General features: G+C 43.2%; 1 protein-coding gene across 1 annotated transcript in view; it reads right to left on the reverse strand.

Annotated features, from left to right (window-relative positions):
- HIF1AN (hypoxia inducible factor 1 subunit alpha inhibitor) overlaps positions 1-25,911 on the reverse strand; it is a 55,948-nt gene that overhangs the window by 10,919 nt on the left and 19,118 nt on the right. Inside the window, exons 2-4 of the mRNA XM_073585775.1 lie at positions 23,813-24,063; positions 9,579-9,727; positions 4,973-5,118 (exon numbers count right to left, since the gene is read on the reverse strand). Of these exons, the coding sequence (XP_073441876.1) occupies positions 4,973-5,118; positions 9,579-9,727; positions 23,813-24,063 (546 nt within the window). The remainder of the gene's footprint in view (positions 1-4,972; positions 5,119-9,578; positions 9,728-23,812; positions 24,064-25,911) is intronic.

The following is a 25,911-nucleotide window of genomic DNA, read 5'->3' on the forward strand; positions in this document are numbered from 1 at the left end:
GACAGGTTCCTGGAGATGGGAATACCTCTTTAAAGTCGGTAAGCACCCAAGTTTGGACTTGACACTAGTAGTGACATGTTCAGCTCTATGGAGCGCGCATAATACACATGGAAGCAGATATGTAGAGCCACCCAAAAATATTAAGCCTCTAACATGATCTAAGCAGTGTGGCCCTTTCAAACAGTGTGAAACCTTTTCCCTGATAAACCCCTAAAATAAGAGGGGAAAAATGCGTTGGAAGTTATGGTTCATGTGTTAGGAGTCTAGAGTTACACGATAAGTATTAAGCGATTATTGCGTGTGTGTGTATATAAATATATATATATATATATATATATATATATATATATATATATATATATATATATATATATATACACACACACACACACACATACATACACAGTACAGACCAAAAGTTTGGACACACCTCATTCAAAGAGTTTTCTTAATTTTCAGGACTATAAAAATTGTAGATTCACTCTGAAGGCATCGAAACTATGAATTAACACATGTGGAATTATATAATTAACAAAAAGGTGTGAAACAACTGAAAATATGTCCTATTCTAGGTTCTTCAAAGTAGCCACCTTTTGCTTTGATTACTGCTTTGCACACTCTTGGCATTCTCTTGATGAACTTCAAGAGATAGTCACCGTAAATGGTCTTCCAATAGTCTTGAAGGAGTTCCCAGAGATGCTTAGCACTTGTTGGCCCTTTTGCCTTCACTCTGCGGTCCAGCTCACCCCAAACCATCTCAATTGGGTTCAGGTCTGGTGACTGTGGCCAGGTCATCTGGCGTAGCACCCCATCACTCTCCTTCTTGGTCAAATAGCCCTTACACAGCCTGGAGGTGTGTTTGGGGTAATTGTCCGGTTGAAAAATAAATGGTCCAACTAAACGCAAACGGATGGAATAGCATGCCGCTGCAAGATGCTGTGCTAGCCATGCTGCTTCAGTATGCCTTCAATTTTGAATTAATCCCAACAGTGTCACCAGCAAAGCACCCCCACACCATGACACCTCCTCCTCAATGCTTCACGGTGGGAACCAGGCATGTAGAGTCCATCCGTTCACCTTTTCTGCGTCGCACAAAGACACGGTGGTTGGAACCAAAGATCTCAAATTTGGACTCAGACCAAAGCACAGATTTCCACTAGTCCAATGTCCATTCCTTGTGTTCTTTCGCCCAAACAAGTCTCTTCTGCTTGTTGCCTGTCCTTAGCAGTGGTTTCCTAGCAGCTATTTTACCATGAAGGCATGCTGCACAAAGTCTCCTCTTAACAGTTGTTGTAGAGATGTGTCAGGCTGCTAGAACTCTGTGAGGCATTGACCTGGTCTCTAATCTGAGCTGCTATTAACCTGCGATTTCTGAGGCTGGTGACTCGGATGAACTTATCCTCCGCAGCAGAGGTGACTCTCGGTCTTCCTTTCCTGGGGCGGTCCTCATGTGAGCCAGTTTCTATGTAGCTCTTGATGGTTTTTGCCACTGCACTTGGGGACACTTTCAAAGTTTTCCCAATTTTTCAGACTGACTGATCTTCATTTTCTTAAAGTAATGATGGCCACTCGTTTTTCTTTACTTAGCTGCTTTTTAATTTGCCATAATACAAATTCTAACAGTATATTCAGTATGACTATCAGCTGTGTATCCACCAGACTTCTGCACAACACAACTGAAGGTCCCAACCCCATTTATAAGGCAAGAAATCTCACTTACTAAACCTGACAGGGCACACCTGTGAAGTAAAACCATTTCCAGTGACTACCTCTTGAAGCTCATCAAGAGAATGCCAAGAGTGTGCAAAGCAGTAATCAAAGCAAAAGGTGGCTACTTTGAAGAACCTAGAATATAAGACATATTTTCAGTTGTTTCACACTTTTTTGTTAATGAGAAGGTGTGTCCAAACTTTTGGTCTGTACTGTATATACCTTACAGTGGTCTATTTCAAGTGTTTATTTCTGTTAATATTGATGATTATGGCTTACAGCCAATGAAATTCCAAAGATCATTATCTCAGCAAGTTAGAATACTTTATAATACCAGCTTGAAAAACGATTTTAAAATCCAAAATGTTGGCCTACGGAAATGTATGTTCAGTAAATGCACTCTATACATGGTGAGGGCTCCTTTTGCATCAATTACTGCATCAATGTGGTGTGGCATGGAGGCGATCAGCCTGTGGCCCTGCTGAGTTGTTATGGAAGCCCAGGTTGCTTTGATAGCAGCCTTCAGCTCGTCTGCATTGTTGTGTCTGTTGTCTCTCATCTTCCTCTTGACAATACCCCATAGATTCTCTATGCGGTTAAGGTCAGGCGAGTTTGCAGGCCAATCAAGCACAGTGATACTGTTGTTTATAATCCAGGTATTGGTACTTTCGGCAGTGTAGACAGGTGCCAAGTCTTGCAGGAGAATGATATTTCCATCTCCAAAAAGCTTGCCAGCAGAAAGAAGCATGAAGTGCTCTAAAATGTCCTGTTAGACAGCTGCGCTGACTTTGATCTTGATGAAACAGTGGACATACACCAGCAGATGACATGGCTCCCCAAACCATCACTGATTGTGGAAACTTCACACTAGACCTCAAGCAGCTTGGATTGTGGCCTCTCCAGTCTTCCTCCACACTCTGGGACCTTTTATTCCCAAATGAAATAAATGAAATGCAAAATTTTCTTTCCTTGTGTAGTGTCAATGACAGCCTTCTGGACATCTGTGAAATCAGCAGTCTTCCCCTCTGACTGCGGAGCCTACTGAAACAGACCACGGGACCTTTTCAAATGCTTAGGAAGCCTTTGCAGGTGACTTTCTTAATTATGCTAATTTACTGAGATAATGACTTTTGGGTGTTCATTGGCTGTAAGCCGTAATCATCAACATTAACAGAAATAAACACTTGAAATAGATCACTCTGTTTGTAATGACGCTATATAATATACGGGTTTCACTTTTTGTACTTGAGAACTAAAATAAATTAACTTTTTGATGATATTCGAATTTTGTGAGAAGCACATATATATTTATTACCCACAACATTGTATTTGTGAACTTATGTTGCTGTCTATAAGCCCTTGGCTATTGTTTGGGCTTGTGGGACATGGTTCATATTAAGTGAAAATGAGGATGAATGAAGTCATGGAGATCAACATCCAACACTGCGGAGACACCATCACATTTCTCAACGCAAGCAATGACTAGCCAGGTCTTTCCCCGGGAGGGAACAACCACGGGAAGGGCAGTCTCCAATGAAGGAAACCACCTATGCCAAAACACGGTATCCATCCACAGACAGCTGTTTTGGGGTATTGCCCCTCATCAGTGTGGAGTAGGAATCTGGCCAGTAGGAGCAATGCCTACTTTGGCATAGGTGGTTTCCTTCATTGGAGACTGCCCTTCCAATGCTTGTTCCCTCCCGGGGAAAGACCTGGCTAGTCATTGCTTGCGTTGAGAAACATGTGATGGTGTCTCCGCGGCTTGTGTTTTGCATATATTTACATATTTCCCATAAGGGTGGGGGCATTGCCCTAGAATCACTGCGTTGAGAAACATGTGATGGTGTCTCTGCAGTGTTGGATGTTGAACTCCATGAGTTCATTCATCCTCATTTTCACAGTCTTCCACTAGGCATTGCTCCTCCTGCTTTTGTGATCGCCATTATTAACCTTATAACGGCGATCGCAAAAAAAAAAAGCCGCGATTTTGCATTTAATTTCGCTCTCCTCTGATGTGATCGCACATGAGAGGAGAGAGAAATAGGGTCCCCGAACCCCCCGGTGGTCCTGGGTCCCTCCTCCTGTGGGCGCTGCCATCTTGGTCCCGGAAGTAAATGGCGGGCGCATACGCAGTGTGCCCGCCGAATGTGCCAAGATTCCATTCATTCATTTTGATCACTGTGATAAACTATCAACTGCTATGAGCGCCAGCTACAGGGTGGTGCTCACAGCAGATCAGCAGTGACAACCACACGGGTCTCCTGCAGACTCTGGGTTGTCATGCCACCCACTGGAGCTCAGCGGTCATGTGACATGGGAGACGATGGGCAGGATTAGTGATGCACTTCCGATGCGGCTGAGTTAAATGTCTCTGCCGGAGATTAACAGCGACATTTAAACACGTTACCACCAGCCGCAGGTGGATTGCAATTCTACCCGAAGCTGTAAAGGGCACATGTCAGCTGATGACATCCCACTAAATCCCTTCAGACAGGCCACTGGTGATCAAATTTATCCACCTCTCCAATCGATATAAGATAACTTAGCAATTTGGTGTATATGGATTATATATTTATGTATACGAGTATTTTGGGTATACTAGAAGCGATAGAACCAGAGTCCCGATAGTGATAGGTATGCTTTATATTTTATTCCAAGTGAAATGTATTGCCTTAAAAAGAAATGTACTAAACAAATTGGAAAAAATAAAAAAAAAAATAAAAAAGACCCAATATATCTTACAAAAGCATATACTAATAGGATGAGAGGGAGTAAGCATTTTTCTTTGCCGAAGAATAGAAAATATTGTTATTTATGCATCTGGTGTGACAATAGGCTTGACTCAGTGTTCACATCAGAAATATGCAAGTTTCAAGTTGGGTGTTATATGGATAGTGCATGAAGTATTAATGTATTCTTTCTAGTGTTGTGTTATATTATCCTTCTCCATAATGTAACAAACACGTACACACACTAAACTGATTTAAGAAACACTTGGTGGACATGAAAAATCCCATCATAGCCATTTAGCCCTCCTTTCTCATCTGAAGATCAGGAAGCTAGTTAGTGCAAAATACCAAATAAAAAGACCAAACATTTAAAAAACAAGCACCACAGGATATACACTACATGAATGTTTTAATCAACACCTTGAAAATATCTGCTGATGGTAACCAGAACATACGATATGTTCACATGGATATCAGGCAGCTGCAATCAGGGGAGAATGTAATGCTGGCAGGATGGCCGAAAGGATTCTCACCTGGCTCTGTCTGTCACAGGGATGGTGGACAGGGTATGGATAGAGGCACTCAAACTGTTCGGGTGGAAAGAGGATACAACGTTTGTATCCTTTAATCTGAGCAAAGAAGTTTTGCTGCTCGTCATAGTGCGCCGGAGTCACATTCCCTGCACAGAAACAGCAACATGAGATTAGACACGTACACAGGCGACCGAAGCATCCCAATACTGTCACAGAAATGTGGAAAATGCTCGAGCCATGCACAGATGCAATACCTACATAGCTCTCTGTTTTAATACAAAAGGTTAGTAAAAAAAAAAAAAAAAAATTCATGACAAGCAATTTTTCAATATGTCCAAACTGATTTCTGTAAATGTAGTTTATTACAGATGCTGCCTTATTTACAGAGATAAATATATACTACCAGCAATGTAATTTAGAGTGTATGCGTCCACTTGTGTTTCTGTAATAGCTAATGAATGATGGGAAATTATGTAGAAAAGTCACCACCCATCAGCATCCGGTGTACTGCAGCTTACAGCACATTTCTTCCCATAGAACCTCAAACATCAATCCCATGAATAAAGATCCCGATGCACGTCGGATTAAAGGGGTGGTCCGAAACGAATATTTTCATCCTAATGTCCATTTTAGATTTTAATAAACTTTTTTTTAATATGGTGTCATTAAAAAGTCCCTACCCTGCGCTCTCTAACCGCTTTACCCATTTTTTTTTTTTTTTAACTCATTTCTATGTTTTTATGACACATCATTTGAGAACTCCCAGTGCGTGCTGGGATACTCAGACATGACGTCATAAGGGGGCAAAGGCTGCGGTCACTGCCACAGCCCATGTCCCCGCCCACAAGCAAAGTCATCAATGACGTCCGTTTCAAGGGTTGAGCTAGTCCCTGCTGTACTGAACATGCGCCAGTTGTCAAATCAGTGACCGCACTTCTTTCGCTGGCTTTAATTAAAAGTGACGAGCCAATAATACAGCTCACAGTCCGTGCACATTGTATAGAGACAAAGTGCAGAGACAGTGTTCTCTCCTTACAATGAACACTGACAGTGCACTCTGTTGCAGGCTCGTCACTTCTAATTAGAGCCGGCGAGGGACCGCACTGTCACTGTGCATTTTTAATCTCTGTGCAGATTAAGAAGGGAACTCTTACTGAGAATACGATGAAATTGGCAACTGACCCATGCCAAGTACAACAGGGATTAACTAGCCCAGGCCCTGTAACGGATGTCACTGATGACACTTCTTTTCATGATATGGACAGGCTATGGCTGTGAGAGCAGCCGCTGCCATCTGATGACATCCCGTTTGAAAACTCACAGTGAATGCTAGGAAACAACAACATATTTTAGTAAAAAAGACATTTTGGATGAAACTCAGTATTGGTTTTGGAACACCCATTTAATAGCTATAAATATTCAGTAATACCCAGAAGATCGACCATCCATTTAATGTGTATAGGGCTCACTGTGATTTTCACGATAGATAATATTTAAATGGCACAAATTGCATCTCATGTTATAATTCAGAGGGGACAGATACAAAAAAAATATCAGACGGTACAGAGCAACAACTCACAAATTCTAACAAGAACAGTGAGGGTCCTGCTCACAAGAGCTTACGATCTATGAGGAAGTAGGAGTGACACAAAAGTGCTTGTGTCGTCCAGCCATCATTCTAATAAATTAGCTATTTGTGTAAACCGGCCACCAGCCAATATGTGTATGCGTACTTCGTGTCTGGAGGGTGTGGGAACAAATGAAAATACGGACCACATTCTGAGGAGGGTTTAGAAAGGGAGAACTGAGAACAGACAGATAAGTGATGTTCTAATGCCTGCATAAAGAGGAGTTTTTAAGGCTTGCCTAAATGTAAAGACAATGGGAATTATCTTAATTGTCTGGTTTGTGCATTCAGGTGATGTCAGGAGAGAGAAGTATCTGGTGGCTGAACACAAAATTCCCAATTCTTTTGTTCCCCCTCTAACAGTGAGTTTCCCATGTGTAGGGAAGTCAGGAGAAATGGTGGTCACAAACAAGCTTGTTCAGCCGTCAGCTTTGTAAGTTATATGGCACCTCAAAAGGGTAGTTACTTCTAAGGAAGAAAACAAATGTGAATACATATCCGTTTCCTAACCATCCCTTACCTCAAGGTAAACACCATGTGTCAAATATTTGCCTATATGGCCAATGAAAAAAAGCATGACTACGACCAACCGCTAAGTATAGAAAGTCATAAACTTTATTAGCGATGGTAACAAAAGCATGTTAGGCCGCTTTCACACTTCAGGCTTTCGGTATAAGGCATGGTGCGGCGAAAAACTGGACTGCCGGATCCGGCGCCTGTTACGACCAGATCCGGCTTTTTCCCCGTGCTGTTTCATTGCTGCCGCATTGCGCCGGAAGGCAATGCGGCGCGTCCGTTTTTTTCTGGATCTGGAGAAAATAGCCGGTCCGGCATCTGGAAAAAACATGCAACGTTTTTTCCCAACGCCGGACCGGTTTTTCGCACTGCGCATGCCCGGAAACCTTCTCTGCCAGGAATATATCCGGCAGAAAGAAGGATCCGGTGTCTGCGTATGCAGCCGGATCCGGTAGTCCGGTTTTTTGCCGCCACATGCCGGATACCGAAAGCCTGAAGTGTGAAAGCGGCCTTATAAATGCAGTACAATGAAGTCACCCTATGTAGAGAAATAGACAAAGGGCCAGCAAAAACTGAACCCCCTATGTATGGCTATATGCACTGCATTTTTAATAAGTTGTTATCCTTAAATTGTGAAATTTTATACTTACTGTTTGGCCGTGGTCATGCTTTTTTAATAGGCTCTGTGTAATAGATGCACGCAACCCATATAAAAGGACCTTTTGGACTATATTGGTGGAATATACTGTATATCAGATATCTATGATATCTATACCACATGCCATAAATATCTTAAGGCCATGTTCACAATATCAGTATTCGGTCAGTATTTTAAATCAGTATTTGTGAGCCAAACCTAGGAGTGGAACAATCAGAGGAAAAAGTATAAGGCTATGTGCACACGCTGCGGATTCACCAGCAGATTTTTCCGTGCAGATCCTCAGGTAAAACCGCAGGTAAATTGACCTGCGGTTTTACCTGCGGATTGGCCAGCGGTTTTCCCCTGCGGTTTGACACCTGGACAATGGAATAGGTGGCAAACCGCAGTGGAATGCGCTGAAAGAATTGACATGTCAATTCTTTCTGCGGATTTAAAACCGCAGCTTTTCCACAGTGAAAAAAACGCAGCATGTGCACTGCGGATTGTAAATCCCATAGACTTACATGGTACTGTACACTGTCTGCGGAACTGCTGCGGATCCGCAGAGGCCAAATCCGCTGTAGATCCGCAGCAGAATCCACAGCGTGTGCATATAGCCTAATAGAAACAGGTCACCACTTCTGGATTTTTCATTACAAATACTGATGTAAAACACTGCCCAAATACTGAACCTGTGAATGTGGCCGAACACTCCAGGTCACTGAGTTAGAACCCACAGATCTCTAGAATGGGCTCCTTCTCGCACGGCTTTGCTTGGAGACGTGTCCGTACTGGATCAGTTTTTTTTGTTTTTTTTTTAACATCTAATAATCCCTCTTAGAGGCCCATTTTACTTTAGATGGACAAACACGTCTTTTGGGGTACATCCACGGCGCACACAACTCCCAGGACATACACCACCACACCTACTTAGATGCCTTAATTTCACCCACTGGAGAAAACACACACACAAAAAAAAAAAATCATCATGGCCTCTGGTGAGCCACTTTTTATTTTTTACCAAACTGTGTTCCATACAGAGGAATCACACTTAAAAAGTATGCCACATGCTATATGCAATATGTAATACACACAGGCACGGACACATCACCACTGAAAACAGTGTGAGAAATGGAAAACTCTAGAGATAATTGAGGGCCCCAAATCTAATCTGCACTGATCAGATATTTATTGCATAGAGTATGGATGTTTTAAAAGCCTGAGCTGGGAATACCCCTTTAAACGTATGGCACTGATTTGGTTTCCCACCCTGCCCCCTTTAGAAAAAAAAAATACTTTTTAGGGTGCCATATACCTTGCATACCTGTTGGCTGAACTAGTTTTTCTCGTTTCCCTCCTGACAGTCTTACAAACAGGCAACCATGGATTGTTCAAGTATTCACTGAGAGAGAAGAACGATGATGTGGATGAAGAGATTGGTAGTTAGGTCCCCTTACATTACCTATTGGTTGTTAGTCGGAGCCTCCATACACATTAGATGGTTGGATGACCCTGTGGATAATTCAGAGAATTCGCACATCTGCAATCACTAATCAAAGAAAAGGAGAGGGGTCATCTAGCCATTACCCTGGCCTAATGTTTGTTACCGTGTCTGCGTAGCACAGACCAACGTTTCTCCTCCAGTAGCGTCCTGCACTGGTTACAGTGGCAAGACTTTGCTGATGTACGTTCTCTACTGTATCAGACAAACACGACTGGACTGAAATCATACATCGCTGTTTAGACAATGAATATCTGAAGGCCGCACCCAGAGACATTCCATATCACATACATATCTAGTGCTATCCCAGGACAGTCTTTACCTTCCATGCCAATCAGCAGAAGGTTGGAGGTTAACTGGCCCCAGCCATGTTTCGCCTGCTGTTTGTTAATCCAATTCCAGTTAAAACCCAAGAAATCCACCACAATTTTACGACCTACGGTGTCATTGAGAGTCTGCTGCAGATACAACCTGCATGGAGGAAACAGAAACATATACTGAAAAGACAGCTATTCAGAATATGTACCAGTTGTGTCATCTACCCATCGACTCAAATGTTAAGGCTTCATACACATTACATGGAAGTTGGCTAAACCCATTGATTTCAGCAGGCTAGTTAACGTGTATGGAGGACTCTTCACTTGATCGGGCAGGTGGACGTTGAACAAGAGATCCTTTTGTTTTAAGGGACGAGAAGCCATTATTTGAGGTGTCTGGCAGCAGCTCTCTTCTATACAGAGGAGTGCGTGTGTATAGAGGAGTTGAGATTACCATTAAAAAAAAAAAAAAGTCAACTCGCCCTGCAAAAAAAAAAAAAAAAGACAAACAAGCCCTCACATGACCGTCAGTCAAATTAAGGAAATTCTAGCCATCTAAATATGGGGATGCAAAAAACTAGTTTTTGAAATAAAAAAAAAAAAAAATAAGTGTTCAGAGTGTGACAGCTGCCAAACAGAAAAAAAAAAAAAAAAACTCTATAAATCTGGTTTTGCTGGAATCACCCCAACCCAAAGAATAAAGTTGCCTGAACATTTATACTGCATGAGGAATGGAATAAAAATAAACAAAACTTCACCTGCTGTTGGGAGGCAGAATGAGCGGATCAAAGATGACAGTAAGGCTCAGCTCACATTTATCCTGCGCTCTTCGCTGAGCGCTTACACAAGGGTTTCCGAGTAAATGTCTGAAATATGTGATTCAGATGGAACCCCAGGCAGAAGTTTTCTTATAATGAGGCAGACAGAGGCACTTTGGATGCCATCTGGCCTGTGATTCAGTGTTGACCGTCTTATTAGGAGTGTATAAAAGTGTCGTTGGCCACAGTGGGCTCCGGCGGTGAACCCACCTCAAACCCGCGACATGTCAGTTTTAAACAGCTGACATGTGCACGCAATAGGGTGCCCGCACCTATTAACTAGATAGATATTATATATATATATATATATATATATATATATATATATATATATATATATAGATTAACCTGATCGCTAAAAAGCGTAGCGAGGAAAAAAAAAAAAAAAAGAAAAAAAAAAAATCAAAAAACACCAGAATTACGTTTAATTGGTCAACGCGACATTGCATTAAAATGCAATAACGGGCGATCAAAAGAACGTATTTGCACAAAGGTTGTATTAAAAACGACAGCTCGACACAAAAAAAATAAGCCCTCACCCAAGACGAGTTCATAAAAAACGGAGACGCTACGGGTGGCAGAAAAAGGCGCAATTCTTGTAGCAAACTTTGGAAAAAATTTTCACTACTTCGATAAAAGAGAACCTAGACATGTTTGGTGTCTATGAACTTGTAATGACCTGGAGAATCATAATGGCAGGTCAGTTTTAGCATGTATTGGACCTAGCAAAAACCCAAACAAAAACAAGTGTGGGACTGCACATTTTTTGCAATCTCACCGCACTTGTAATTTTTCTCCCCTTTTCGAGTACACGACATGGTAAAACCCATGGCGTCATTCAAAAGTACAACTCATTCCGCATAAAATAAGCCCTCACTTGGCCATATTGACAGAAAAAAAAAAAAAAAAAAAAAAGTTATGGCTCTGGGAAGAAGGGGAGCGAAAAACGAAAACATGAAAAATAGCAATGGTCATAAAAGGGGTTGTGTGACGATGAGAATTCATCCTTAATCTAAACTTTTGCCCTGTCTCCCCCACATACAGACCCCCAGTTGGACATTTAGTACAAATAATTAAGTACACCACATTAGATGTGATGCAGCTGAAAGTACCTGGGATCTTGTAGTCCGGATGTGAATTGGGGATCTTTATCTTGTCCGTGGTTATTATACACAATAAGAGAAAAAAAGAATGGCTCTACCTGTGGAAAAACATTTTTGTATGCCTAATCACAACACCATGGATATGAAATTACTGGTATTGAAAGGTAACTTCACATCTCAGAGAGAGAGAGAGAAGAGTCTGAGTATAAATTTATGACGACCTTTGACACACTCAATGCTGGAATGAATGTGTCGCATGGATTTATGTCTTTTTACATCAATTAAGGAATTTGCTCCTAAGACCTTGTGGGAGCATCACAATACATTAGGAGACCCCAATCAGAAGACAATAAAACATCCAGACTCCTTATCCATGAACTGGTCCAATATTTATGTTTCTAATGATAGTTCTGCTTCACGTCACTTGTCTCATCCTTTGCATTTTTTCTGTGCTGTGTTGTGCATAAATATGTGACTCTTCAGATTTTGTATTAGTCAATGCCTGATGAAGAGACCTGCGTAGTCTCGAAAGCTTGTAATTTGTTACCATCTTTTCAGTTAGCCATTAAAAAAGGTATCAACCACTGAGGACTCTCAATTCAGAATATTTTTATTCTTTCCTTTCAAATTTCAAAAATTCCTGTGAATACTTATGCTTCTTAGGGTACATCGTAATCAGTTTGTTACCAATATGTACTATAACCATTTACTTACATCAGGACAGATGCTCATTTAATTTATCTTCCTTATATAGCACAAATAATTCCACAGCGCTTTAGATACACTATCGGCTCTGTCCCCATTTTGTTTCCATCTTTGGTTTTGTATGACAAATAGCCACTGTGTGAACATGCTCCTATGCGGTGCATGTATACCAACCTACGCTTCGGCTCATTTCTTTGGTATTTTATGACTAAACTGACAATTACAATTTGACACTGTTAGAACTGAATGGACTGTGAGAACTTACCCTGTGGACAAAAGAATGAATGTCCAGTTGCTAAATTATTGATACAATCCAGGAGTAACAAACGCAGAATATCATGAGAAATGTATATATTTACTAACACAAATGTAAAGGGAGCAGGCCGTCCTCTTTGAAGAACACATGAAAAACTGCTTCTACACTGTGTTCCAAATTATTATGCAAAAAGAGTTTAGGAGTGATAAGGTTAGAATTTTTTTGTTTGTCATTTAAACTCATTGATGGTGACGTGTGTCAGGGCTCTTTATATCACTGAAAGCAATTGCAGATACCTGTGCAAATTAGTTTGGCAGGTGTCCAAATAAAGGCAAGACTACTTAAGAAGGCTGTTCCACATTATTAAGCAGCCTACATTTTTTGCCAAAATGGGAAAGAAAAAGGATGTGTCGGCTGCTGAGAAGCAACAAATTGTGGAGTATTTAGGTCAAGGCATGACTACAATCAACATTGCCAAGACACTTCATCGTGATCATCGCACAATCAAGAAGTATGTAGCTGATTCCCAGCACACACGTGTGTGTTGATAAGGAAAAATTGAGGACACTTTCCAACAGGCAATTGCGTCAGGTTAAATGAGCAGCTGCAAAAATGCCTTGTCATAGCAGCAGACAAGTTTTTGAAGCTGCTGGTGCCTCCAACGTCCCCCGAACAACAAGATGCAGGGTCCTTCGGAGGTTTGCAGCTGTGCGTAAGCCATCCTGTCGACCACCTCTGTCCACTGCACACAAGCAGAAACGGCTCCAGTGGGCCAAACGATACATGAAGACTGACTTCCAAACTGTTTTGTTCACCGATAAGTGCCGTGCAACGCTCGATGGTCCAGATGGATGGAGTGAAGGATGGCTGGTTGATGGACACTCCATGAAAACACGGCTAAGGCGCCAACAAGAAGGAGGTGGAGTAATGTTTTGGGCTGGAATCATGGGGAGAGAGATTGTCGGCCCCTTTAGGATCCCTGAAGGGGTAAAGATGAACTCCATAATCTATGTGGAGATTCTAAAACAGCACTTCCTGCCATGGTTCAAGAGGAAGGACCGTGCTTTCCGTAGCAAGATCATTTTCATGCATGATAATGCTCCGTCTCATGCTGCAAATAACACATCTGCATCTCTGGCTGCTATGGGCATAAAAGAGGACAAACTTATGGTGTGGCCACCATCTTCCCCTGACCTCAAACCCATTGAGAACCTCTGGAGCATCATCAAAAGGAGTGTCTATGATGGCGGGAGGCAGTTCACATCTAAGCAACAGCTCTGGGAGGGTATTCTGTCCACATGCAAAACAATTGAAGCACAAACCATCCAAAAACTGACATTCAATGGACGAGAGAGTTCAGAAGCTTCTTTCCAACAAGGGGTCCTATGTGCAAATGTAACATCACCTAGAATAAAATTTTGACTTGAAAACTGATTTCATTTTGCAATAAGCTGATAATGCTTATCATTTCACAATAGACCATTTTTATGCAAGCAAAGACATGAAGATTACTTAAAGGGAACCCATCAGCAGGATTGTACACAGTAACCTACAGACAGTGTCAGGTCGGCGTCGTTATACTGATTACAAGGATACCTGGTGATGAAATCCGTCTTGCGGTTGTTCTTTAGGCTGTGTGCACACGGTGCGGATTCTGCTGCGTTAACGCAGCAGTTCCGCTGACAAAGTACAGTACAATGAAACCCTATGGGGTTTCAAAAACGCTGTGCTCACGGTGCGGTTTTGCTGCGTTTACAAACCGCAGCATGTCAATTGTTTGGGCGGTTTCCGCAGTGGTTTCACACCTTTAACATAGTAGAGGTGTGAACCCGCAGGGCAAAACCGCAGGCCAAACCGCAGGAAAACTGCAGGTCATTTCACCTGCGGTTCCGCGTGGAAAAACCCGCAGGTAATTCTGCACTGTGTGCACATAGCCTTAATCTTTATTTTCAGTTATGTGTGCGCTAAGGTAGGGCTGGGGTATGTGGTGCTCTGATTAGATAATCTTTATTTTTATATAGCGCTAACCATATTCCGCAGCGTTTTACAGTTTGCACACATTATCATCACTGTCCCCGATGGGGCTCACAATCTACATGTCTTTGGAATGTGGGAGGAAACCCACACAAACACGGGGAGAACATACAAACTCCTTGCAGATGTTGTCCTTGGTGGGATTCGAACCCAGGACCCCAGCTCTGCAAGGCTGCAGTGCTAACCACTGAGCCACCGTGCTGCCTTATTCATAATGCAGACTGCTGACAGTTCACCGTTCCCTCACTGACCTGCCCCATATTCATTATGCAAAGTCTGTATATACTGTACTTAAAAAGAAAAGCCTTCTGCAGGCAGGCACCAGCCATGGCTCTGCAGTAAAATCGCCTGTTTTGTGTGCCAATAATGCATTTTACTCACGTTATTTATCTAGGGCAAAAAAAAAAATCAATCTGAAAATGGCGCCTGTGCAGTAGCAGCCATCGGATCACAGCTAGACACCAATTGCAGCTACTGCTAAGGCGCCAGTTTCAAACTGATTTTTTTTTTTTGCCCTAGCTGAATAACGTGAATAAAATGTACAGGGTGGGCCATTTATATGGATACACCTGGGTGGGCCATTTATAAAGATACAATCCAAAATGGCCAACTTCAAAATGGCCACCATGGTCACTACCCATCTTAAAAAGTTTTCCCCCTCCCATATACTAATGTGCCGCAAACAGGAAGTTGATATCATGAAACCATGTAGAGAAAAAGAGGCATGTACATAGCAGGGATCACCAAAGAAATAACAACAGATAATTCTTATTGGAGCACCCGAACACACAAAAAAACATTAAAACTGCAAAAATGCAATCATGTTTATACCATAACCCATGAGGGTTAAGCCCTTGCAATGACCCCACAAACAATATTTTGCACAGATCAACAAATGACAGGATTAAAAAGTGGTGCACAATATACCACAATATAAGTGTAATTAAGGTATACAGCCCAATTCCCATAAAACCAAACACTGCAGAGACTACATAATGGATGCAGCAGGTGATATTCTGAGAGATTCCCCTAGAATGGAGGGGGGCAAAACACCGCATACAACCTGTGTCACAGAGGCAAATGCCTGCACGGATAAATAAAGACCAAGGATGCTCATGCAGTGTGAGTGGAGAGGCATGGGGAGAGAAGGCACGGTCTCAGGAGAAATGCCCGACGCGTTACGCCAGTCAAGCTGGCTTCATCAGGAGCAATAGACAGAGTGTGAGCGGGTGGAATAGAAATACCTGGGTTCAATTATGAGGGACGGGGGAACAGCTGGGAGCCATCGGCATGTAAGGGAAGAAAGACCATGACCGGCGTTTAGCAAAGTTGGAAACAAAGTCTGCACAATAATAATTTCGCCCCAACAAAATAAGACAAGGAAGAGTATAGTTCATCTGCATATCAACAGAAATGGATCATTTTGAAAAATCATTTTATAATAAATCTTGTTAGTATACCCAGTTCTGAAATGGAGGAAACCCAGAACTAATATAGCCACTAATGGAGCCCACTGACTGAGTTGCCAAAGGAGAGGCCAAAAACAGGATGCCAAGTTAGAAAACAAAAATAAAAGGAAGTTGATATCACCAACAAATCCCATTTTATTTAGGTGTATCCATATAAATGGCCCACCATGTATTATTGGCACACAAAACCAGAAGGGCTTTTTCTTTTTTTTTTTTTTTTTTTTTTTTAACATACTGTATTTTCCGCTTTGTAAGACGCACTTTTTTCCCCAAAATTTGGGGGGAAAACAGGGGTGCGTCTTACAAAGCGGACATGCCTTACCTAGGCTGTGATCGGGGGCGTCCGGCGGTTGCTGGCCGCTGCTGCAGGTGTGTCCGGTGCCGCGTTGTGTGCCCGTCGATGCCCGGGGCTCTGCCAACATTGTGCGACAGGCCAGAGCCCCGGCATTTCCTCAGTTCCCTGTGTGCCGGTAAAAAGATGGCCGCCGGCGCGTGCGCAGATGGGATCTCGGGACCCAGTTCTCGAGAGATGAGATTTGAAATCTCATCTCTCGAGAACTGGGTCCCGAGATCCCATCTGCGCACGCGCCGGCGGCCATTTTCCCTGGGTTCCCTGTGTGCGCGCGGTGGTGCCTGCAAAAAAATGGCCGCCGCGCGTGCGCAGATGGGATCTCGGGACCCAGCTCTCGAGAGATGAGATTTCAGATCTCATCTCTCGAGAACTGGTCCCGAGATCCCATCTGCGCACGCGCCGGCGGCCATTTTTTTTTTTACCGGCACTTCAGCGCACATATACAGGGAACCAAGGAAATGCTGGGGCTCTGGTCTGTCTAACAATGTCGGCAGAGCCCCGGGCATCGATGGGCACACAACACCGCACCGGAGCACCCGCAGCACCGGCCTCCAACCGCCGGACAAGTGGAGAAACCTGACACCAGCACAAGACTCTGCAGCAGCAACAGCACACATCGGAGCCCCCCCTCATCCCTGAATGCGGCCTGCAGCATCACTCCACGCCTGCCTCCTCCAGCAGCGAGCCTGGGACCCCTCTACACCGCAGCCACCAACCCCGGTAAGCAATAAGATGCAAGGATTATAAGAGGCACCACCATTTTATTAAATATTTTTTTCTTATTTTTCTCCTCAAAAATTGTGGTGCGTCTTATAATCCGGAGCGTCTTATAAAGCGAAAAATACGGTATATAACAGATATTCCTTATGCAAACTAGGGGGCAGGGCAGTGAGGGATCAGTGACCTGTCAGCAGTCCATATTATGAATATCTAATCAGAGCAACAGATACCCCAGCCCTGCCTTAAGGTACTGTCACACTAAGCGATATCGCTATGTGTGATACTTACCTACAACCCGCTCCCCCGCTGGTTATCGCTGATCGCGCGAGAACGTCCAGGACAGCTTCTCGTCGTCAGCTTCCTGCGGCGCTTCCTGTGGAGAAACGAGCCGGGCGGGAGGACGCATGATCGCCTCGTCTGACAGGTAAGTAGCGATCCCCGTCCCCAGCGATGTCGCTGGTGAGATCTGCCTGTGTGGCAGCTCACTAGCGACCACTTAGCAATGCACCAGCGATCCTGACCGCGTCATATCGCTGGTCGGGATCGCTGGTACATCGCTAAGTGTGACAGTACCTTTAGGGCACGAGAATCGAACAAAACTGAAGATAAAGATTAAACAACAATGGCAAGACGGATTTCATCAACCACGGTATCATTTTAATCAGTATAACGGCACCGACCTGACTGTGTGTGTAGGTGACTGTGCATAATCCTGCTGACAGGTTCCCTTCAAAAAGATTGTCCGCTACCTTTGCACTGACAACTGATCCTTAGGCCTGTTTCACACATCCGTTTTTTTGGAATCAGCCATCCGTTTTTTGCATCCGTTTTTGTGTGAAAAAACAGATCCGTTTCCGTTTTACCGCAAACGGATGCAAAACGGATCCGTTTTTTTGACGGATCCGCGGTAACTGCTAATGGAAGAAAATGGGACCAAAAAAAAGGATCCTCCAAAAAAAATGGCGGATCCGTTTTTTAACGGAAAACGACGGATTTGGATGGATTTTAAAAAACGGAAGCGTGATCCAGGCCTTAGGCTATCAAGAGGAGATTAGGGATCAGCTGAGATGCAGTATCTGGCAACAGCCACTACATAGCGTATGGCATGTTTATATCTGGCTGCCAGAGATGGTAACAGCTAAGTCCTCTTTCACACTTCAGTTTTTTCGCGTCAGCCACAATCCGCCAATTTTTGAAAAAACTGATCCACCAAAAAAAAGGGGCGGATGAGACAGACACTGCAATCTCTCTCGTTTTTCCGGGCACGGGTTCCTTTAACCCCTTCATGACCGAGCCCATTTTGACCTTAATGACCAGGCCATTTTTTGTAATTCTGACCAGTGTGCCTTTATGAGGTAATAACTCAGGAACGCTTCAACGGATCCTAGCGATTCTGAGAATGTTTTTCGTGACATATTGGGCTTCATGTTAGTGGTAAATTTAGGTCGATAATTTTTGCGTTTATTTGTGAAAAAAAAAAAATCAGAAATTTGGCGAAAATTTCGCAATTTTCAAATTTTGAATTTTTATTCTGTTAAATCAGAGAGTTATGTGACACAAAATAGTTACTAAGTAACATTTCCCACATGTCTACTTTACATCAGCACAATTTTGGAAACAAAATATTTTTGTTAGGAAGTCATAAGGGTTAAAAGTTGACCAACGATTTCTCATTTTTACAACAAAATTTACAAAACCATTTTTTTTTCTTTTAGGGACCACACATATGAAGTCACTGAGGGGTCTATATGGCAGAAAATACCCAAAAGTGACACCATTCTAAAAACTGCACCCCTCAAGCTACTCAAAAACTACATTCAAGAAGATTATTAACCCTTCAGGTGTTTCACACAAACTAAAGCAATGTGGAAAGAAAAAAATGGACATTTTAATTTTTCCAACAAAAATTTTCTTTTAGCATCAATTTTTTCATTTTAACATGAGCAACAGGATAAAATGTATCCTAAAATTTGTTGGGCAATTTCTCCTGAGTACACCGATACATCATATATGGTCATAAACCACTGTTTGGGCGCACGGCAAGGCTCAGAAGGGAAGGAGCATTATTTGACTTTTTGAATGGAAAATTAGCTCCAATCGTTATCGGACACCATGTCGTGTTTGGAGAGCCCCTGTGCACCTAAACATTGGAGCTCCCCCACAAGTGACCCCATTTTGGAAACTAGACTCCTTATGGAACTTATCTAGATGTGTAGGGAGCACTTTGAACCCCCAAGTGCTTCACAAAAGTTTATAACAGCAGTGAAAATAAAAAAATAATTTTTTTCCTCAAAAATGATTTTTTAGCACGCTATTTTTAATTTTCACAAGGCTAACAGGAGAAATTGGACCCCAAAAGTTGTTGTCCAGTTTGTCCTGAGTACGCTGTTACCCCATATGTGGGGGGGGAAACCACTGTTTGGGCACACGTCGGGGCTCGGAAGGGAAGTAGTGACATTTTGAAAAGCTGACTTTGTTACATTTTACATTTGCAGAGCCCCCGAGGTACCTAAACTGTGGAACCCCCCACAAGTGACCCAATTTTGGAAACTAGACCCCCCAAGGAACTTATCTAGATGTGTGGTGAGCACCTTGAACCCCCAAGCGCTTCACTGAAGTTTATAACGCAGAGCCGTGAAAATAATTTTTTTTCCTCAAAAAAATTGATTTTTAGCCAGCAATTTTTTTTCACAAGGGTAGTAGGATAAATTGGACCCCAAAAGTTGTTGTCCAGTTTGTCCTGAGTACGCTGGAACCCCATACGTGGGTGGGGACCACTGTTTGGGTACACGTTGGGGCTCGGAAGGGAAGTAGTGACATTATGAAATGCTGACTTTGATGGCATGGACTGCGGGCATCATGTTACATTTCCAGAGCACCTGATGTACCTAAACTGTGGAACCCCCCCACAAGTGACCCAATTTTGTAAACTAGACCCCCCACGGAACTTATCTAGATGCCTGTTGAGCACTTTGAACCCCCAAGTGCTTCACAGAAGTTTATAATGCAGTGAAAATAAAAAAAAAAAAATTTCCACAAAAATAATTTTCTAGCTCCCAATTTTTTATTTTCCCAAGGGTACCAGGAGAAATTAGACCCCCAAAGTTGTTGTGCAATTTTTCCTGAGTACGCCGATACCCCATATGTTGGGGTAAACCACTGTTTGGGCACACGTCGGGGCTTGGAAGGGAGGGAGCACCGATTGACTTTTTGAACGCAAAATTGGCTGGAATCAATGGTTGCACATGTCGCGTTTGGAGACCCCCGTGATGTGCCTAAACAATGGAAACCCCTCAATTCTAACTTCAACCCTAACCCCAACACACCCCTAACCACAGCCCTAACCCCAACACATCCCTAACCCTAATCCTAACCATAACCCTAACCACAAGCCTAACCCTAATTGCAACCCTGGCCCTAATTCCACCCTAACCCTAATTCCAGCCCTAACCCTAACGGAAAAATAAAAATAATTTCTTTATTTTATTAGTTGTTCCTACCTATGGGGGTGATAAATGGGGGGTTTATTTACTTTTCATTCTATTTTGATCACTGTGAGAGTTTATCACAGTGATCAAAATGAATGAAAGTAAATTGCAGCCGGCAGGCGCACTGCGCATGTGCCTGCCATTTTCCAATATGGCGGCACCCATGGTCCGGGACCGCGGGACACCGGGAGCCATAGCGGCACTCGGGGGGTAGGGGGGGGGGGGGCGATCAGAAGGCGGGGGAGCGCAGATGATGACAGCGGCGGCACATCGCTGCTGTCATTGAGTTGCGGGGGCAGATCGCCCCCATTAACCGGTGGGGGGGGAGGGGGTCGGATCGGTGTCACCAGCCATGTCCGATGCTACAGCAGCGTTGGACATGGCTGGATGATTGTAATATTTCATCAATTTTCATTGATGAAATATTACTATCGCTCTGATTGGCTGTTAAAAGTGAAACAGCCAATCAGAGCAATCGTAGCCATGTGGGGGTGAAGCCACGCCCCCCGTGGTGAAGTACAAGGTCCCCTGTATCTGCGGGTCTGGTGACCTTTCAGTGACCTAGGTCACCCGACCCGCAGGGGGGCTTTAAAGTCATGACACCACATAGGCGTCACTGGTCAGATTGGTACCAGTTTTCATGACGCCTATGTGGCGTCATTGGTCGTGAAGGGGTTAAAATTCAACCTTCGCCGGATCAGTCAAAACAACGGTCCGGTGCCACACGTTGCTGTCAATCCGCCGACGGATCAGTTTTCCGCCATTTTCGGATTACAACTGATCTGAAAAACGGACGTGTGAAACAGGCCTAAATCAGTGGGGGTGTTGTGTGTCAAACCCCAATGATCAGATAAGGATATTTAAAAGAAGTCGAAAAGGCCAACTTTGAAAAACACACTTCATGCAAAATGTAAGAACGGAGTACTGCAAGGAGCTTTACGGTTCTCTCTGTGCATGGTGCCAAGGGTCTTGGGGGATTGAATCATTCACCACCCTCATATTCTGCATTACATACAATAATATTCCAAGGAGGCAGATGTCTTGTACACTGAAATTCTTTATAATAAAAAAAAAAAATCCCCACGCACATTAGCATTGCAATCTGTTTAACCCAAAGTCCAATAACCAGCGACTGTCATTGTCCAATTACAGAACTGGTTGGTGTGACAAGACCCTGGCCTGCACCACAAGACCACTAGCAGTGTCCCCTCCTAGGAAAACTGAAGCATCCGAGGTACCTACATTGACATCAAGATAGAATTGGGAAATGGAGATACAAGGGTCAATATAAACTGCTCAAAAAGTAAAGGGAACACTTAAATGTAACTGCAAGTCAATCACACTTCTGTGAAAATCAACCTGTCCAGTTATGAAGCAACACCGATTGTTAATCAATTTCTCCTGTTTTGCAAACTGAGCAGAGAACAGGTAGAAATTAAATAGAATTAGCAAGACAATCCCTATAAAAAGGAGTGGTTTCCTTTTTGGCCACTTTTGCATTTTTGTCATTGCTCTCACCTCTAGAGGTACAGTTCAGTAGCATGAGGCGGTCTCCAGAACCCACAGAAGCTGCTCAGGTAGTGCAGTTCATCTAGGATGGCACATCAATGCGAGCTGTTACAAGAAGGGTAGCTGTGTCTGTCAGCACTGTGTCAAGAGCATGGAGCAGATACCAGGAGACAGGCCAGTACACCAGGAGACGTGGAGGGGCTGTAGGAGTTTAACAACCCAGCAGCAGGACCTCTGCAAAAAGCAACAGGAGGGGGACGTGCTAGAGCACTGCAAAATGACCTCCAGCTAGCCACTAACATCAATGTGTCTGCTCCAACTGTCAGAAACATACTCCATGAGGGTATAAGGGCCTGCGGTCCACAAGTGGCTTTTGTGCTTACAGCCCAACACCGTGCAGGGCGATTGTCAGAATCGACATTGACGCCCTGTGTTCTTCACAGATGACAGCAGGTTCACACTGAGCACTTGACAGACAGGACAGAGTCTGGAGACGCCGTGGAGAACGTTCTGCAACCTGCAACATTCTCCAGCATGACCGGTTTGGCAGTGGGTCAGTAATGGTGTTGGGAGGAATTTCTTTGGAGGGCTGCACAGCCCACATGCTAGCCAGAGGTACTCCATACTGCCATTAGGTACCGGGATGAGATCCTCAGACCCATTGTGAGACCATATGCAGGTGCACTGGGTTCCTTCTGATGCATGACAATGCTAGGACTCATGCGCCTCAAGTGTGTGTCAGCAGTTCCTGCACGATGAAGGCATTGATGCCATGTACTGGCCTTCCCGTTCCCCAGACCTGAATCCAATTAAGCACATTTGGGACATCATCTCTTGTTCCATCCACCAACGACACGATGCGCCTCAAACTCTCCAGTAATTGACTGATGCTTTAATCCAGGTCTGTGAGGAGATCCCTCAGAACATTTGCCACTTCATCAGGAGTATGCCAAGGCGTTGTAGGGAGGTTACACAGGCACGTGGTGGCGACAAACACTATTGAGCATCATTTCTTTGTCTTGAGGAATTTCCGCTGAAGTTGGATCAGCATAGAATTTGACTTTCCACTTTGATTTTGAGTATCATTCCAAATCCAGACCTCCATGGCATATTAATTTTGATTTACATTGATCATTTTTAGGTTTTATTGTTTTCAATGCATTCAACTATGTATTGAATAACTGGAATATTTAAGTGATCTCTAGGATGTTGCATTTTAGTGTTCCTTTTAGTCTTTTGAGCAGTGTATAATGCTGTGCACGGCACATCAACTACGCTGCCGACAGCCGACCTGGAAACCTGTCAAAGGTCTTCCTACAAATTAGACAAAATCTGACAAAACCCACCAACCATCTAACGTGTATATTGGTCCCTTGACTCTCCTCTGAGATATCTGGCCGTTGGAACGTCAATGGCTGATACGCTGTTTTTCATGGGAATTAAACGGCTGCCAGAAGAGTCTGAAAGAGACTCTCTCTCCCCTCCCTCATGGAAAACACAATGCATGCGTTACCAAGCCAAGAGTTTAGTGGGTGTTACCTTAAGTGTATGGGCAACTTTAGGCATTTGGCACTTTGCAACTAATAATGGATAAATCTTTGGCCATGCACTCCAAAGTGGGGACTATTGCTTATTAATAGTATCCTGGTCTAGTTTTAGTAGGGGACCACATCAACTGTCAGGACCGCAGCAATTAGGTAAGGCGATAACTACTATGGATTTTTGTGGTAGAATCCTAAAAACAATCAGTGAAGCAAGTTTAGTCAGGTAACAGAGCCAGCTTACCTTTCATTGCTACCTCTTTGCTCTATGTCTCTTAGTTGGGCTACAAATTCTGGAAACTTCATCTCTTCCCTAATGGACTTGGGCTTGAAGGTCATAGAGTTTGACATTTTCTTCTCATCATAATATAGAAATTTGTGGCTGTTGGCACTGTACACAGAAAAGTCCCCATTTCCAATGTTTTCTTTTAGATAATCCAAGTCCCATTTCAGTGCTGGATGCACAAGATCTGTGTCTGTCAAAACCACCGGCTCCTGGTTCAAAAAAGAAAAGATGGAATGAGACATCATATGCTAGCTGCCCACACATACATTGCTAGTTGATACAGGCAACCGACTCTACGTACTAACGTCGGTCTCCAGTTCCAGCTTATGCCCAATTTATGAGAATATTTCCCGTGTCGGCAGTGATATATGTGATGGGGTCTAACTGACTCATTTCAGTAACTAAACCAGCACCCTTCAGTCATAGCGGATACACAGGCATAGAAGGGGGCTGGCTTAGCCATTAAAATAAAGTGTTACAAGTCATTTCAATAAGATTGAATCTAGCCAGCTTTTTTCATCCATACACTCGTTCGTTTTAATTCCTTAGGGAGCAGACGATTATTCCAATTCCCCCCGCTCCCAACATAGCAGTATGAGGTCTGGTTTTTTGCATGACAAGGTTTTAGTTTTGAATGATAAAATTCATTTGATCATTCAATGTACTGAAAAACAGGAAAAAATCCAAGTGAGAAGAAATTGTGTGTGGGGGGGGGAGCAATTCTGACAGGTTTTATCGGGAGAAAAAAAAATTTTGGTTCCAGTTTCTGGAAACCATAATATTTTTATTCTTCCACTGATGAAGCCCTGCGATAGTTTGTTGTTTAACACCCCAATTAAATTGTTTCAGCGATACCAATTTGGAGTACATGAGATTTTGATCATTTTATTGAATTTTATAGGGAGGTGTGGTGAAAAAAAAAATCAGTTTTGCAGTTTGTTTTTTTTCCCCGCTGTACAGCGCTTACTGCATGGGTTAATTTAATTTCTTGTTACACCACACTTATGGATGTGGCAATACTAAATGTTACATTTTATATACTTTATTGTCTAGGGGACTTGATCCCACAATTGTATGACTGCTTATACCTGAGCACTAAGATGACAGGGGTCAATGGGAGCCAATGCATGCAAGTACGGACAACCACCCCCTCTCAAAACCATTAACGGCAGTGATCGCAGCTAAGTCCCCATCTGCACTGTGTGGAGAGAGCTTAGTTCCCGAGCCCCTTAACACACACACAAACCCAAGCATTGATGTACATATACGAGACTTTGTGTCCATTAGCGGATCCGTGTGTACAGTCCGTGAGACTCTGAGCATGCCTTAGTTTCATCTGTTGTAAAATCAGACTGGGCCATAAAAGTCTATAGAGATCCTTTATACACTGACGAAAAATGGAAACCATCCCATTACTAGGAGCAAAATAAAAGCTCAGACAGCCAATTTCTAAAAACAGGATACAACATGGATGCAAAACAGATGACACACGGAAGAAAAAGTGTGTTTTAAACGGATGTAAAATGAGACATGTGTGAATGCAGTTTTACAGGTTCTCGGGTTTCGTTTCCCCACTGTACAGATGTTGGATTCCTTCCATAAGTGAAGTTATTACATTCACCTAGAGATAGAGGACGTCAAAGGTGACATTTTCCAACCTCTGATTGTGAAAACGTGGTTTCCTCTAATGTGGCTGCACAAAACCGTGCAGCATCTACTTCACATATATACAGATTTGTTCTGTACACACATGAATAAGCCAAACCACAGCCGACACTCCATTGCTTACTGATGAGGAAGTGTTGGTGTAAACTTCAGAAGTACGTGACAGAAAGCATTGCTTCTATACGCAGACTACATCCTTTATATACTCCAGCTTCCAGAAGTTTGAGCGCCCATGTACAGTAACGTCAGAGAAAGAGCTGCACTGGGTTCTGTTAGGGAAGGGAACATGAAGTCACCACGGGCACAGTGTGTGCTCCCTTACAAAGCCCCATTAGAATTCTTCTTACAGACTCCAAACTAGAAATATTCACGTCACCGCAGTTTATGGTGAC

The sequence above is a fragment of the Dendrobates tinctorius genome, unplaced genomic scaffold, assembly GCF_039654945.1.
Source record: "Dendrobates tinctorius isolate UK_male_01 unplaced genomic scaffold, ASM3965494v1 ptg000089l, whole genome shotgun sequence".
In the NCBI taxonomy this organism is placed as follows: domain Eukaryota; kingdom Metazoa; phylum Chordata; class Amphibia; order Anura; family Dendrobatidae; genus Dendrobates; species Dendrobates tinctorius.